Source organism: Alosa sapidissima, chromosome 18 (genome assembly GCF_018492685.1).
Source record: "Alosa sapidissima isolate fAloSap1 chromosome 18, fAloSap1.pri, whole genome shotgun sequence".
Classification (NCBI taxonomy): Eukaryota; Metazoa; Chordata; class Actinopteri; order Clupeiformes; family Clupeidae; genus Alosa; species Alosa sapidissima.
The window spans coordinates 14,249,090-14,263,552 of record NC_055974.1 but is presented as its reverse complement, the minus strand read 5'-3'; the positions used below and the strand labels follow the sequence as shown (position 1 = coordinate 14,263,552).

At 44.1% G+C, this 14,463-nt stretch overlaps 1 protein-coding gene across 1 annotated transcript; it reads left to right on the top strand.

The window, feature by feature from the left end:
• The first annotated feature begins 4,240 nt into the window (after positions 1-4,240).
• On the top strand, positions 4,241-12,548 carry bcl6b (BCL6B transcription repressor). The gene is made up of 12 exons (XM_042070939.1): positions 4,241-4,727; positions 5,213-5,296; positions 5,494-5,720; positions 6,574-6,810; positions 7,094-7,291; positions 7,620-7,806; positions 8,076-8,299; positions 9,000-9,127; positions 9,979-10,134; positions 10,297-10,427; positions 10,641-10,778; positions 11,356-12,548. Exons 3-12 carry the CDS (start codon positions 5,497-5,499, stop codon positions 11,497-11,499), a joined length of 1,767 nt encoding a protein of 588 aa, XP_041926873.1. The 5' UTR covers positions 4,241-4,727; positions 5,213-5,296; positions 5,494-5,496; the 3' UTR covers positions 11,500-12,548.
• The last annotated feature ends 1,915 nt before the right edge of the window (positions 12,549-14,463 follow it).

Here is a 14,463-nt window from a genome sequence, read left to right as displayed (position 1 = left end):
ACCCAATGCACTTTTATACAGGCTCATGAAACGATGATTTTTCAAATGCATCAATGACACAGCTTCTTAATCAAACTGCTCTTAGGTAAGTCATAAAGTCGTTGGTATAAAGTTGCCTAATAGGCTACAAATCTGTTACACAGCCTATAATAATATCTTTGATAACTTCATGCAGTGATCGTCAGTGTGCCTTGCCATTTTGGTTTGACCTGTGGTATGCCTCAGCCCCAAAAAGGTTGAGAACCTCTGGCTTATATGACACTTACACAATAGGCAAAGGACTTTAATTATGAAAATACAATTGTGATGTTATAGATTATCCTCTAGATTTCATATTCCAGGCACTGTGATGCAGTATGCACAAGTGGAAGTAATGTAGTGAGATGTTATGGAGTGTCCATAGACATAGGGCAACAAGTAAACAAAGTGCAAAAGGGATTACCAGTGCTAGAACAGAATTACGGCTTACTAAATCTATTTATTTAGTAGATGCAAATATCCGACATAATAATGTAGTATAGCCAGGATCTGACAGTCTGAAAGGTTTGAACATTATCTGTCAATAATAGTCATATAGGGTTGGCTTTTCTCTCTAAGGCCAATCTCTATTTTTAACTTGTTACCATTATGAAAGTGGATCTTCTGACCTCTGCTCTCCTCTCCGTACCCTATACATCTCTAAATATGCCGTCCCCATTTTTAGTTCCAGACGCTTTTCCAAACCCTCTTAGACTGATTACCGAGATGCTAAACCATCTGAAGACCCTGAGTGGAGTGGAGTGGAGTGGAGCTCTCTGCTGTTTGTTAGAGTGCCAAAGTAGCCTACTACTGAAGCCCTCCCCCTCAGTTTTAATGGCGCTGGGAAAAACATATTAAAAAAGTTTAAAGTTTGACCATATTTGGGCGATTCAAGGGAGGTTTCCTTTTCGTCTCGACAGCTCCCCTGCCAGGACTTTTCCTCTCTCTCTTTCTGACATGATGACTGAAAAGCTCAGGGGGGCAGTGCCTCCCACCTCAAACACACACACACACACACACACACACACACACACACACCATCTTCCCTCCCTCCCTCCCTCCTCCCCTCTCGGTAATCCCTCCCACCCATCCCCGTCTCTCTGGCTGTCTCAAATCTGCTTCAAAGGAAACCCCAGTCCCAGTATTTGTCTTTATTGTTTTTCTTTACCCTTTTTTTTATTTGATGTTTTTCACGTTTCTGCCTCCTGCCACCTTCCTAAGGGGACAAACAGGCCCCCTACCCCCCACCCCCTTAGTCCGGATGGGGTTTGCTGTGTCCTTATATGTACAAAACCTCCAGTGCAGGCAGGAAAGGACAGTTCATCTGGATCCGCGTTATTGTTCCAGGCAGCTGCTGCTTGTGAGATTGTTTGTGATATCAAGAGCATGTGTTGTAAAAATGAAGTGACACCTTGTTTTGAAAAGTAAAAAGAATGCAGTTTAAGAACTCACATGCCAGTTTTGATTTAATTGTGGTGAATGTGCTCATTATATCCACCCAGCCAATCACACACCAGTTTAGAATGCTTTTAAGATTTCAAATAACAGACAAATAACAATTTCCCATGTTCACAGTTGCAATAGAAATGCAATAGAATAGCTTATGATACACTGTGGAGAAAGCCTACAAAATATTAAATTGAATTTCTGTCCTTGCATGTAATTTTAAAGTAATTTTAGGTCATGCTTGTAAATCTTGTAAGCAGTAGTTTTACAGTCACTGCAATGCTATTAAAGACTTACCAGTGGCATAATCTTTTCACGAGGTCAAGGCCCATTTAAAGAAGAGGCAGGATGCCATCATCTCATGTATATCCAGTTGAGGCCAGCATGCCTCAGTATACACACTCCATCCTAGTTTACTGCTGAGATTACATTGAACATAATGCAACCTACTATAGGCCTATATGTCTGATCAAAATACTTAACAGTGTACCGTTTTGTTTCAGTGGTTTGAGCAGAAGCAATTATGGTGTATTGCATATTTGGCAATTGCCATGCATGTAATTTTAGAATGAATTAATCCATTTTAGAATGGTGAGCATGTCTATAAGAATGTCATTCCTTGCTTTTGCAGATTTTAACTAAAGGGTTTACACTTATCCAACCTGACCTGACTACTACTTACTACTACAACCATCGATGAGCATTTAATTGCATTGCACATTGTATATGTATGGCATCAGGACTGTAAACTTATATCTGAATCATCCGAAGGGTAGGACCTCCGTTTGACAAACCTCCGCATATACTCCGGAGATTATATCTGAAAGCGCTTTATGATGAAGGGAATACAGTATATACTCATGGGCGGATGGGTTAAACCTCAGATGGGGGTAGGGGGCTAGTGGCCCAGCGTGAAGCCCAGGGCCATGGCCCGGGTCAGGGGGACGGGGGCAGGCCACTGCAGGCCAGACTGTCCGTCTTCCGCTCATTTGGCCCGAACCTGTTTAGTAATGTTCTCACTTTTCCTCCGACGCCCCCTCGCTTCCGCGCCTCTCACAATGCCTGGAAGTCGCCTAGACCTACATCTCTACATCTCCATCTATGAGTTTTTTTTTCTTTCTCTCTCTCTCTCTCTCTCTCTCTGTTGTTTTCTTTGTTTTTCTTTTTTTGGGGAGGGTTGCATAGGGTGGAGGAGAGGATGTGCCATTAATCTATTCTTCATCCAAACAAATAAGAACGCAAGGGCTTAGACACGTGCCCAACACTCAGAGGCAAAACACATAGGGCTTCCGACTCTCATTAGAGTACCCAGTTGTGATGTATGCAGATAAACGTGTTTGGGTTCTGTCCTTGAGTGTAGTGATGAGTCTCTACTGAAGACCTTCTGGGAACTTCTAAGGGTTGGTCCTCATTTCTATGAACTATGTTTAGAACAGTATAGGGTTCTTTGGCTTTGGCTCTGTTTCAGGGTGCTTGACAAGATTGGTATTGGACAATCTGTCTAACAACCTGAGTGGATAGGTACTAGCAGAGGCATTCATGTTGAGTAATTCAGTTATACAGAAGCACATTTTTATTGCACATACACGTTCTATGGTTTTAGTTGAAGGATTTTGTCTAAGGGTGCCATCACTGCAAAAAAAGGATGATTTGTCATATATTTCAGGATGAATCCTGTGTGAATTTCGTCTGTTTGTTCCTGTTCAGGTCATACAGGTTTTTAATGCAAAATGGGTGGTGTCTTCAGCACAGGAATGTGTGTGTATTTGCATGTGTGTGTGTGCACGCATCCATGTGTGTGTGTGTGTGTGTGTATGAGGTAACTTTCCGCTTGTTTTCAATTAACGAAGCCCCCCCCCCCCCTCCCCCCCTGAATCCCTGTTTCTCTAGCTCCTCCCTGATTCCCTTATTATGACGGATGTCCTGCGCGGGCGTTTTATCCTCATCTCAATGTGTGTGTGTGTGTGTGTGTGCGCGCGCGTGTGTGTATGTGTGTGTCTCACAGGATGCCTTAAGGAGCTCGCCAGGGCAAGCAGGGAGGGGAGTTGGGGAGGTGGGGCGGGGCGGGGGGGGGGGGGGGGGGGCAGTGGTGTTCCTGCACATCTGTCGAGTCCATTCCTCTGGTTGGGCTAGAGGGGGTAGGAAGGGGTGGTGGGGTGAGCGAGTCGTTGTTTTTCAGCTGCAGAAAGGGTATCTCCCCAAATCGTTCATTTTTTTTTCACCTCGCTCTCTCCATTTCCTTCCCCCGAGTGCCCATAACAAAAAAACGGCTGACCCCTCCTCTCAAAGGAAGCTGGGCAGAACCTTCCGGTGCCTTCCATGGATGGCAGCTGGGAAACCCCCCATTTCTCGATCAGCTTTTTAGCCAGTCATACAGGACACACAGGATTATTAGTGCATTAGGGGCCCAGTGAATGCATTGTAATCAATTCTACACTAAAAGTCCAGACTAGAGACTTGTTTTGAGATGAGGATGGCGGAGAGGTGAAAGGTCAGCTCTATAGTGGAAAGGCAGGTGAGGGGTTGAATGTGTCCGTGGCAACAGGCTGTTGATGAGGAGTTCCTGTTCGCTTCCACTTACACAGTTTTCTCTTGCCTGGCGGGGGGGGGGGGGGGTTCAGCGAGGGTGGCTGGCTGGCGGGTTTGGTTGGGCACGGCGGACTCCTGGACAGTGCCAGTTGACCCCTGAGCCCCCACCCACCCACCCCCACACACACACACACACACACACACACACACACACACACACACACACACACACACACACACCACCACCACCACCCACACGATCATGGCCTCTCCCACTCCTACTCCCACACACACATACACACGCTTCTTTCCTGAACAAGGTTTCCGCTCCTGTGATTACTGTGCGTTGATGACACGCTGTGAGGTGAAGAACAATAAACAACAACCTTTAAAAAAACAACACAAAAAACAAAACAAAACAAAAAACAAGCAAACTCCCACTAAAAATACCTGGAGCTCTGTGCCTCTACCTTTCCTGCAAAGCTTCCAGGGCGCGTGGGCCGCGCAGGAGGAGGAAGGGGGAAGCGAGCGGCCCTGGTCGCCTAGGGACTTCCTGCGCGACGTTATAAAGCATCCCCTCCCAGTCTGCTCCCGGGTCATTGTTAACCAGCCAGCAGTCAGAATTGGACAGGGGGACAGAGGGTTGCTTGTGTCTGACTGGAACTGACCGGAGAGCTCAAGCAGGACTGACCAGGGCAGAACGAGCACGGGTTATCTCGTCCCTGCTGGTCGGGGTGAGTGGGGCTGTGGTGGTTAAGGTGTCAGAAGATTGGTCTTTTGTTGACTTTGTTGCATGTTCTGGTCTTTGGTTTTGTCATCTGAGGTGGTTGCGGTTCTGCGGTTTAATATGGTGCTAAAAATTAAAGGATGGCGTTTTGCTGCCTTTTGATAATTCGAGAGAACCTTTGTTGCTGGAGTAGTGTGGTGCAGCTGCAAACACTTTTAGTACCTTGATTTTGTATAGCATTACAGTATGTATATAGTGTTTTACTGATTGGTGGTTTAAAGAGTTTTGAGAGATTAAACTAGATTCTGTTTTTATTTAACTAACCTTTTTTACTTTAATTCACTTAATTTAGTATTTATTCTCCTTGTATATGTGAATTCTTGCTAAGCATAAAGGATGGCAACATGCATAAGTTTTTAATGAATGTTTTACACTATGTTCATTGTTGCTAATTTGCACTTCTAAGACATTTGACTTTTATTCATATTCCAGGTACGAGTAGGGAGCTGGTCTCCCCTATAGCACAGACTACTGCTAGACTGGACAAATAAATTCTGTCTTCGACCATATAGTAAGGTATGTAAAATCTTGCACTTGACATAATGACCCCACTGGTAAAATAACATTTACATTAACTGCTGAAGTAGTATAGCTCTGAACCCATTAAAGACTATAAATGACCTTCTACAAAGGTCATATGTTAGCTTTTCTAAACCGGTCTCGTCTTTTGTTTATCATCCTTTCTCTCCGTCCACTTCCTCCCTTCCTCTCAGAGGATGAGCAGAATGCAGGCGGTGGAGGGACACCGAGCGAGCAGGAGGCGCGAATCGGCCGACGGTGGAGAGGCGGCGGAGGGGTACGTGAAGGAGTACACGCGCCACTCCAACGACGTGCTGCTGAACCTGAACGAGCTCCGTCACCGGGATATCCTTACTGATGCCACCTTGATGGTGGGCAGTACCAGGCTGCGGGCACACTGTGCTGTGCTGGTTGCCTGCAGGTATGAATCACTATCAGTCAGTATTGATTATGTTTATATATCATATTTTCTATATTATTTAGTAGGCCTACTATAAATGTATTATTTTAAGTGGCCATTTACCTATGGAATATAATTTCTAAGCACCGTAAATTAATGTAGTTCTGCTCACTCCCATGCAAATCTACTTGGCACATCCTGTCTCCTGTCTCCATATAACCATGTAGGCATATAGCCATATAGTGACAATTTCAATGTTTCAACTTACCTCTCATAGGCCGAACTCTAACAGCACCTTTCACCTTTGTATCTGACATGTTCATGCACTTTTGTCGAGCCCCAGTTGGCTATGTAGGAGCACCGGTCATCTAGTCAGGAAGTTTATTTTTGCCTTGGATTACCGGGCGTGCCAACTTTCCCCTGCTTCATGCATTCATATATTCATTTATGCCAGCTACAGTAGGAGTGCCACCTTCAAACGTCTACTGAAGCATGCCCTTTCAAATCTCCATTTCCCTCTTCCGAAGCTTTCTTTTCCTGTTGTTTTTATGCCCACGTCTTTCTTCCACTTGTCCGTGATTCATTCCATTCCTTGCCTGCGACGCATTAATGTTTTCCTCCTATTCTCTTTGTCTCGGTGGCTGTATGGTCAGCAGCGGACTTTTCATTTTCCTCAGCCCGGCCTGTATGGACGGGACACATCTGGTGGGGCAGGATGTGTTGCGAACACTAATGCTGTCTCTTTCATTCTCCACTCACACTCCTTCCCTTGTTCATTACTTTCATCTACGGTGTGTCAGACTATGACTTATTTTTTTCCCTGATGTGTCCGATAACTGGGTGTGGAAATCTCTCTATCTCTCGATCTCCACAGTGGCTACTTCTACACACTGGTTGTGCAGCGGGGCCAAAGCCCGGGTCCTGGGGAGCACGGGGTGTCCTTCTCTCTGCCTGATGGCTTGGATGCGTCCAGTGTGTCCCTGCTGCTGGATTTCATGTACACCTCCCGGCTGCCCCTAAGCCCCCGCACTGTACCTGGGGTCCTGGCGGCCGCCACTTACCTGCAGATGGAGCACGTGGCTGACACGTGCAGAACCTTTATGCTGAATAGGTGTGTGTGTGTGTGTGTTTGTGTGTGTGTGTGTGTCTGTCTGGTTGCTTCCGTAGGTGGGTTTACTGAGTGAACCTACATCCTTGTATAGTCATTCAGTCATGTTAAGATCCTTTAACCTACTTAATTTAGTCCACAGGAATAAAAATCTAAAGTTGCTGAAAATCTTTTGAGATTTTGAGATTTCAAGTTTATTCTGTTGCATTTCAAGTTAATTTCCCAACGTTTTCAGCATAAATTGTTATGTATAGCACCTATAACTAGCACTTCTTCTCCTTTGCAGTGAGAGACGTCCTGCTGCTCCTCCCTTGTTGGAGCTGTCCTCCATGCCTCCTGCTGTGTACAGGGCGCCCCCTGGAGGAGCGTTCTCGAAGTACAGCCCCAGTAGCAGCAGCAGCAACAGTAGCAGCTCCCTTCTGATGTTCCCTCACACCTCCCAGCCTGCAGCCAAGGAGGCTGAGGAGAGCCACAGCATGGCCAGGTGAGAAAGACCTTTATGCCAAAACTGGCACTGAAAATCATTTAAAAAAAAATGTCATACCAGTTGTTAAAAGTAAGGTTACTAGAGGCAATATGTATCAACGGTACTTACACACATCTATTCCATAACTACAGACAGATAGAGACAGACAGAAAGATGTGCGTGAGATGTTCTTTTTTTCATGCACATCCAGAGCAACAGAGGTAGAAAAACAGATACATTACACATAAACAGGCAACTGCCCAAACAAATGCTTTGGATGAAAGTGTCTTTGCTCTAAATAAAAGTGTTTTCGAAGTAACCATAACCAATGAAAAATGCATTCCAGGGTTCCAGGGGAGCAGCGGGCCTCGGTGGAGCAAGGGACTCGCCTGAGTCAGGAGCCCAGGTCTCAGAGCCTGAAGCTGGAGGAGTCTGAGCCGGTGGCCCCCTCTCCAGACAGTCCCTCCTGCTCCAACGGACAGCCCAACTCACCAGCCGAGTCCAGCAGCTGCAACCTTAGCCCCAAATCCAGGGTGCGTGTTCCTGCCAAAGGGCTGCTTAACAATTTAACAGAGGGCGATGATTAGGTCAAATTTTTTACATTTTATCTAAAATCTTAAATTGTTTTTTTTTTGTTGTTAAATTGGTGTATGTCCAAAAAGGTCTCGATGATCTAAATGATGTCTGAATGATTTAAGTGAAACTATATTCAGCCCGACTGAATCAGTAAGCTGACTGTAAAATGTGGCCAAGGGAAAAGATGAGAAGCTCAACTGTTCTTGTTTTTCTGTTTATCGTTTAGAGAGCAAGTGAGACCAAGCCTATTCCCGACCCTAAGGCCTGCAACTGGAAGAAGTACAAGTACATCGTCCTCAACCCCCTCTGTGCCACCAACATCAAGGAGGAGGAGACTGGGGTGGGGCCATGTGGGGGTAGCCCATCTCCTAATTCAGAGGATAGGATGGACACCACGCCCAAAGCAACCAATGACAAGTGGCCAAAGTCAGAGCAGGAAGTGATTGACAGGTGAGTAGTCAGTGAGTGAGCAAGCAACCAATATGTTTTCCAGTTGAACCAGTTAGTATAATGGGCTGAGCTCAGTAGATTCTGGCTTAGTAAACAAACTCCGGATGGGCAAAATGCATGGGAATAGTGACTGAAAAAACAGTTTGTACTGCTAAGATGGGACTGGACTTGAAAAATCAACACCACATTAATGTCATGGGGCCACTTTGACGCAACTGGCAACAACACTCATACCATGTTCGGGTCCACGTCAGACCTGGGTCATTTTGCCGGTCCCACCACATCTCTCCCACTTGCTTTCGGTCACTCTCTTCACTGTCCTATCGAATTAAAGGCATAAAAGCCACCCACAAATATGTATTTATAAAAAACGATGTTAGATGAGCCAGACAAGTACTAGATACCCACATAAGTGGTTTTTTTTATGTCAAACATACTTAGCCCATAGAGGAACACAAAAGCTCTCTCACTCTCTCTCTCTCTCTCTCTCACTCTCTCTCTCTCTCTCTCTCTCTCTCTCTCTGTCTGTCTCCACCAGTGCCAGTGCCACTCCACACATAGTCTTAGGGAACGTTTATATACATGTGAGTTTATATAAATGTGTTTATATACAGTACATGGACTTGGACCATATTCCATGGTCATTTCATATGTAAATAACTACTTATATCCACCTTACTGTATATCTCACTCTCTCTAGACAAGGGATGGTGGCGTTGTGCTGTGTGCCTCAGCTGACCCCCTCTACCCTGCCCGTCCCTGGGTTTCTGCCCTGTACCCTGGACCCCGTCCTGGAGCACCAGGCCCTCCTGCCCCAGGGCAATGCAGGTAAGACAGGCGCTCTGGAGCTGTTTCCATGGAAACTGTCTAGAATGAAATGGAATGAAAATGTTTTGCACCCTTTGAGTGCATAACAGCTGAATACTGACAAGGCTTTTATGATATAGACACGTTCCACTACATTAACAAACAAGTGCGTTCCTAAAGCACAGCAACATTGAGTGAGTGGTACCTTGGGAACAACAACAAAAACAAAAAACAAGTTTAAAAGTCAAAACTTTGTAGAGCATTACACTAAAGGCAGTTTCATTTTCATTTCAAAGTATCTGTTGGTTTTGAACATTCCAACCAGGAACCCCCCCAGGAACAGATTGAAAGGGCCTATATATAATAGTTTTCTTGTACAGGGTGCCTGTCTAGGTTAAGGATGTAACACATGGGCCTCCCTGTCTAACAGGAAGTGAAAGCCATCCGAATTTGTTTCAGGACTTGCATCAGATCTTTCCACTGATCAGTCATATGGAAGTTATGTTGTTGTGCATGTGGCTAAGTCTCTCACATGACCCTGTGTGAGTGTCACAAGGCTTGTTAGGTGATAGCTCCCCCACCATGGCCTCTTCCAATAAATGTGTAACTCCTTTCAGTAGGGTTACGAAAACTGGACTCTTGGTATTTTGTTTTTTATTCTTTACTTGCTTTTGAAGTTTACCATAATATGAAATATTGTTAAAAACAAACAAACAAAAAAAACATGTTTTTTTTATATTATCAAAAAAAAAACAATTCCTTTCTTTTTTGGTAGTGTATACCTAATTTGGAAGATTATCTCATCCATGCCTGAATAGAATGTGTATTCTGCTGTAAATTCTGAGGTAGTCTGCTATTTTGTATCTTTCCAGCCACCTGTTCACCTTATCTACCACCATGTCCACCTGAGCCTGAGACAGCCAATCAGAATGGCCCGTCACCCTGTATACATTCAATCAAACGTGAGAGCCACTACTCTCTGATCTGTTACTCAGGAAACCTGAGTGTTGCCAAACCGTCATCCACAGGCAAGACAACTTCCTAGTTTGTGATAGCACTCTTTTTTCGTTATACTGTAACATGAAGATTACATGATCTACTTTCATGATACATTTGATCACGAAACGGTTATACATAACCATAACCATAACCATAACATGAAGATTACAAGTCTATTATTCAACCTGTAGGTGACAAGCCATATCGCTGCAATGTGTGCGGAGCCAAGTTCAACCGGCCTGCCAACCTGAAGACCCACTCTCGCATCCACTCTGGAGAAAAGCCCTACCACTGCGACACATGTGGTGCCCGATTCGTCCAGGTAGGACACCTTTAACCTGACCATAAAAAACACTTTGCACTTCAGATCTATCTATTGTTAAGAATAATGATAAATTATTATTGTCATTGTCAGAGACAAAGGTTAAGGGTAAGATTAGGCTTGGGATACACTGGTCACTTATGGGCAACTGAGTTTGTTTGTGTGTGTGTGTGTGTGTGTGTGTGTGTGTGTGTGTGTGTGTGTGTGGTACAGGTAGCTCACCTGCGTGCCCACGTCCTGATCCACACTGGAGAGAAGCCGTACCCCTGCCACACCTGTGGCACTCGTTTCCGCCACCTGCAGACACTCAAGAGTCACCTGCGCATACACACAGGGGAGAAACCTTACAGTGTAAGTGCACTCTCTCTCTCTCTCTCTCTCTCTCACACACACACAGACACACACTCACACACACACACACACACACATACATACATACACTCACAGATACACACACACACAAACCCATACCTGTGTGCTCACCAACAAAAGTATTTGCTCATTAGAGCTTGTTTAGCTTGGTCGTGTATGTAGCTTGTAAGCAATAAGCCCTATACATGGCCACATACATTCATAAATGAATGCAGCAACTCTAACTTTTGTATCAATTTGTGGTAGCGCAGTAATATAGAATGAAATGCGGTCAATGTGAAGGGTTGTGCTGGGTTTTACAACAGCATTGAACGTGATTCAGCCAATCATAAGAATCTGAACTGTTTTAGAAATGTAATTTTTCACACAAGCATGATTTATACATGTACTTCTGTAAATATAAACTGCAAGGGGGAATAATATGAACATGAATTCAATTGCAATTTGTTTATTTCCTTATCCAAAACCCTGTGTACTTGGGTATTTGAGATTGTACCTGTTTCATTCATCTACCCCCATCTCTCTCTCTCTCTCTCTCTCTCTCTTTCTCTTTCAGTGTGAGAAGTGCGACCTGCACTTCCGCCACAAGAGTCAGCTCCGCCTCCACCTGCGGCAGAAGCATGGCGCCATCACCAACACCAAGATCCGCTACAAGGTGCTCAACGACCCCTACCAGTCTGGCCTGCTCCAGGCCTGCTGAGCTCCACCTGGAGGGAATCATGCAGGAAATCAGAGTCACCGTGACAACGAGTAAAACACCGCCATGCCAACCTTCACCTATAACATAATGTCCAAAGCCAGGGATTTGAGGAGGTAGTCTTGTGTTTCATTATTAAGGGCATTATTTATTAATTCTATTCACCTCTGTTTTTAATTTATTATATATGAGAGCAGAAGTCAGGCTTTCAATCGGGAGATTAATATAACATGAAGAATAAGTTAAGGAAGTAGAAGTCCATTAGAATGGTTATCAATCATGTGTAGATTTTGATGATGGTCTGTGGGGAGAGTTGAAGGCGAATGAGGGAATTTGGAAGTGAATATTTTAATGGCTGAGGAAAGGTATACTTATCTAGTATTATGGATAACATCATGAAAAGGAAATGAATTTCAAATGAATGTTTTGCTGGAAGGGAGAGAGTATGTTGACAAGAATGGCAAGAAAGTGATGCGAAAGCTATTTATGTGTTTTTTTTTTGAAAAAATAATTTTATTTGTTCATGTTATTTATGTTTCCATGTTACCATTCTATCCGACTATATTCCAAAGTGAGTGATCTGGCTCTTTCTGGCTCTCTTATACAAACGTATGAGAAGAGGTCAAAGTTAATCATGTTCTCACTTTGAACATGTCATTTGGGGGCAGCAGAGTGTGTCACGTGTCACGTGTGGGGTAGTTATTACCTAACTTGCTAATTTATGAGTCTGTTACCACCACTGGCCTGGTGCCGTGGAGACTGTATAATTTTACATGCAAGAAGTTCTCCTGTGGGGCAGATTAGCTTGGATGCTATATGCCTCCACTGTGTTATTATCCTCATTATTATTATTATTATTATTATAGGACTCTGGTGTATAATGACATTTTTAAAGTGAGACGTCCGAGCTGGCCGAGGACAGTATGTTAACCAAAGCAAAGTAATTGTAAAGGTTGGTTTTGTGATTTCAAATTATATGGAGCTCTTTTGCTGGACAAAGACAAGACCTGATTTTTTTATATAAAAATTAAAGGGAAATGAATTGGTATGCAGTTTGGAATGTTTTGTCTGTTTGTATGTATGTCTGAGTCCTCTTCTGGGGTTATGATTGTACCAATGTTGACTACAGTCCACATATGTTATGCTAGCTCTAAGGCTCCCTTAATGTTTGAGCTTTTCACTAACCAGTTCAGGTTACGTCCAGTGTAAGACCTTTGACATGTGACAATGCTGAGCAAAGGCATACTCCATATTGATCAGTTATTGAACAGGACTTGAGGTAGGCCATTTATTGTCTAGAGTATACAGTAATTAAGCAACCAAAGGCAGAAGGATCACACACAACCACACAATAAAACTTTTACGTTAGATTACGTTACATTAGAATTAATTTCTTGGCACTTTAGATCTTATAAACTCATAAACTTTTTCTCAAGTAGAGGTCAAGTGATGTCAAGGTCAAGGTAAAAGTCATTGTGAATACCATTGCCAAAAGGCACATACCATACAATGATGAATGCATAATTACATGAGATAATATCTTTTGCCAAATGAGAAAATGTGTGTGTGTTGAGAGAGAGAGTCTAAAGGGTGTCAGCGTCAGGAGCAGATGCTTTCCTGTGCCGACTCGGCCCTTCCTTCCTTCTTGTTAGCTCACCACCGCTCAGCACATGGACTTCGTGCTCCTCCGCTCTGCTCCTCGTCTCTGTGCCCCACTCCTGCAAATCCTGCCTCTGTTCTCTGCTCTCTGGGCAGATGGGGCCCCTCAGGCAGACTGCAGCGTTACGGAGGAACAATGGACTCTCGCCACTTGGGCACCTGTTTCCGGACCCTTGTGGAGCCAATGTGCAAACACCACTGTCATGAGGCATATACAGTACAAATGTGTGTGTGTGTGTGTGTGTGTGTGTGTGTGTGTGTGTGTGTGTGTGAGTGTGTGTGTGTGTGTCTGAAAAACACTGCTTCCTGTGACATAGCAGGAGGTTGTTTGTTTCTATTTCCTGTACTACTGAAGATGGGGCCCATCTGCTGAGGTCATCAGGCCTGCATGCCAATCACACACCTTGACCCTCTAACCTCACAGTTCGCTCCTATTGTTGCCTTACACAGTGCTAAAGCTGATGTGTCTTTTCCTGAGATCTCAAAGGACTAGAGTTTCTTGGTGTTTTATGCCCCCAACGTTGTCTTTAAGGCAGCGTTGCCTGGAAGGCACTAGGGTTAGGCATGGGTTAGGGTTAGGGTTGGGGTTAGGTTTAGGTTTAGGATTAGATGCAATTAAAGGATAATTCTGGTATTTAGCACTTTGAGTCCCTTTTCTGGTTTGTTTTGGATGAACTAGAGTGGTGGACACAAAATTTTGACGATTGGTCCTGTCTCGACTTTTCTGACTCGTTTTGAATCGCCTTTACTGCTTCAGATTGGCTGCCTACAGACATGCACAAACATGTCCTTAAAACAACCCTTAACGTTCGTTTTCAAAACTGTGCAACTCACCGAGTATATCGGCGCAATATATGATTTTCAGCCCTGTTATTTGCTATTGTGGAACTATTTTTTCAGACAGCTCACATCCACGTATAAACTTCCGCTCAATATTTCAGCCTAAAGCATAGACGTAGGCGCAGTAATATGTCGACGTGCAATGAGTCTTTCAACAGAAATCAATGGGATTTTACAAAATGCCAAATAAAACACGACAGAAACTGTATTTCGCTATGCTACTTGTTTTGGATCAATGAACACCACTAACCACTCGGTGAGTTGCACGGTTTTGAAAACGAACGTTAAGGGTTGTTTTAAGACACTCTGAAGTAGTCAAAGGCGATTCAAAACGAGTCAGAAAAGTCGAGACAATGCGATTCAAAACGAGTCAGAAAAGTCGAGACAGGACCCATCGTCAAAATTTTGGTGTCCAACACTCTAGTTCAGCCAAAACAAACCAGAAAAGGGACTCAAAGTGCAAAATAC

Excerpts from the sequence above, each read along its gene's own strand:
- bcl6b (XM_042070939.1), top strand. The coding sequence starts at position 5,497 with ATGAGCAGAATGCAGGCGGTGGAGGGACACCGAGCGAGCAGGAGGCGC. Across the intron at positions 8,300-8,999 it reads GAGCAGGAAGTGATTGACAG|ACAAGGGATGGTGGCGTTGT; the intron begins GTGAGTAGTCAG and ends CACTCTCTCTAG. Across the intron at positions 10,135-10,296 it reads TGCCAAACCGTCATCCACAG|GTGACAAGCCATATCGCTGC; the intron begins GCAAGACAACTT and ends TTCAACCTGTAG.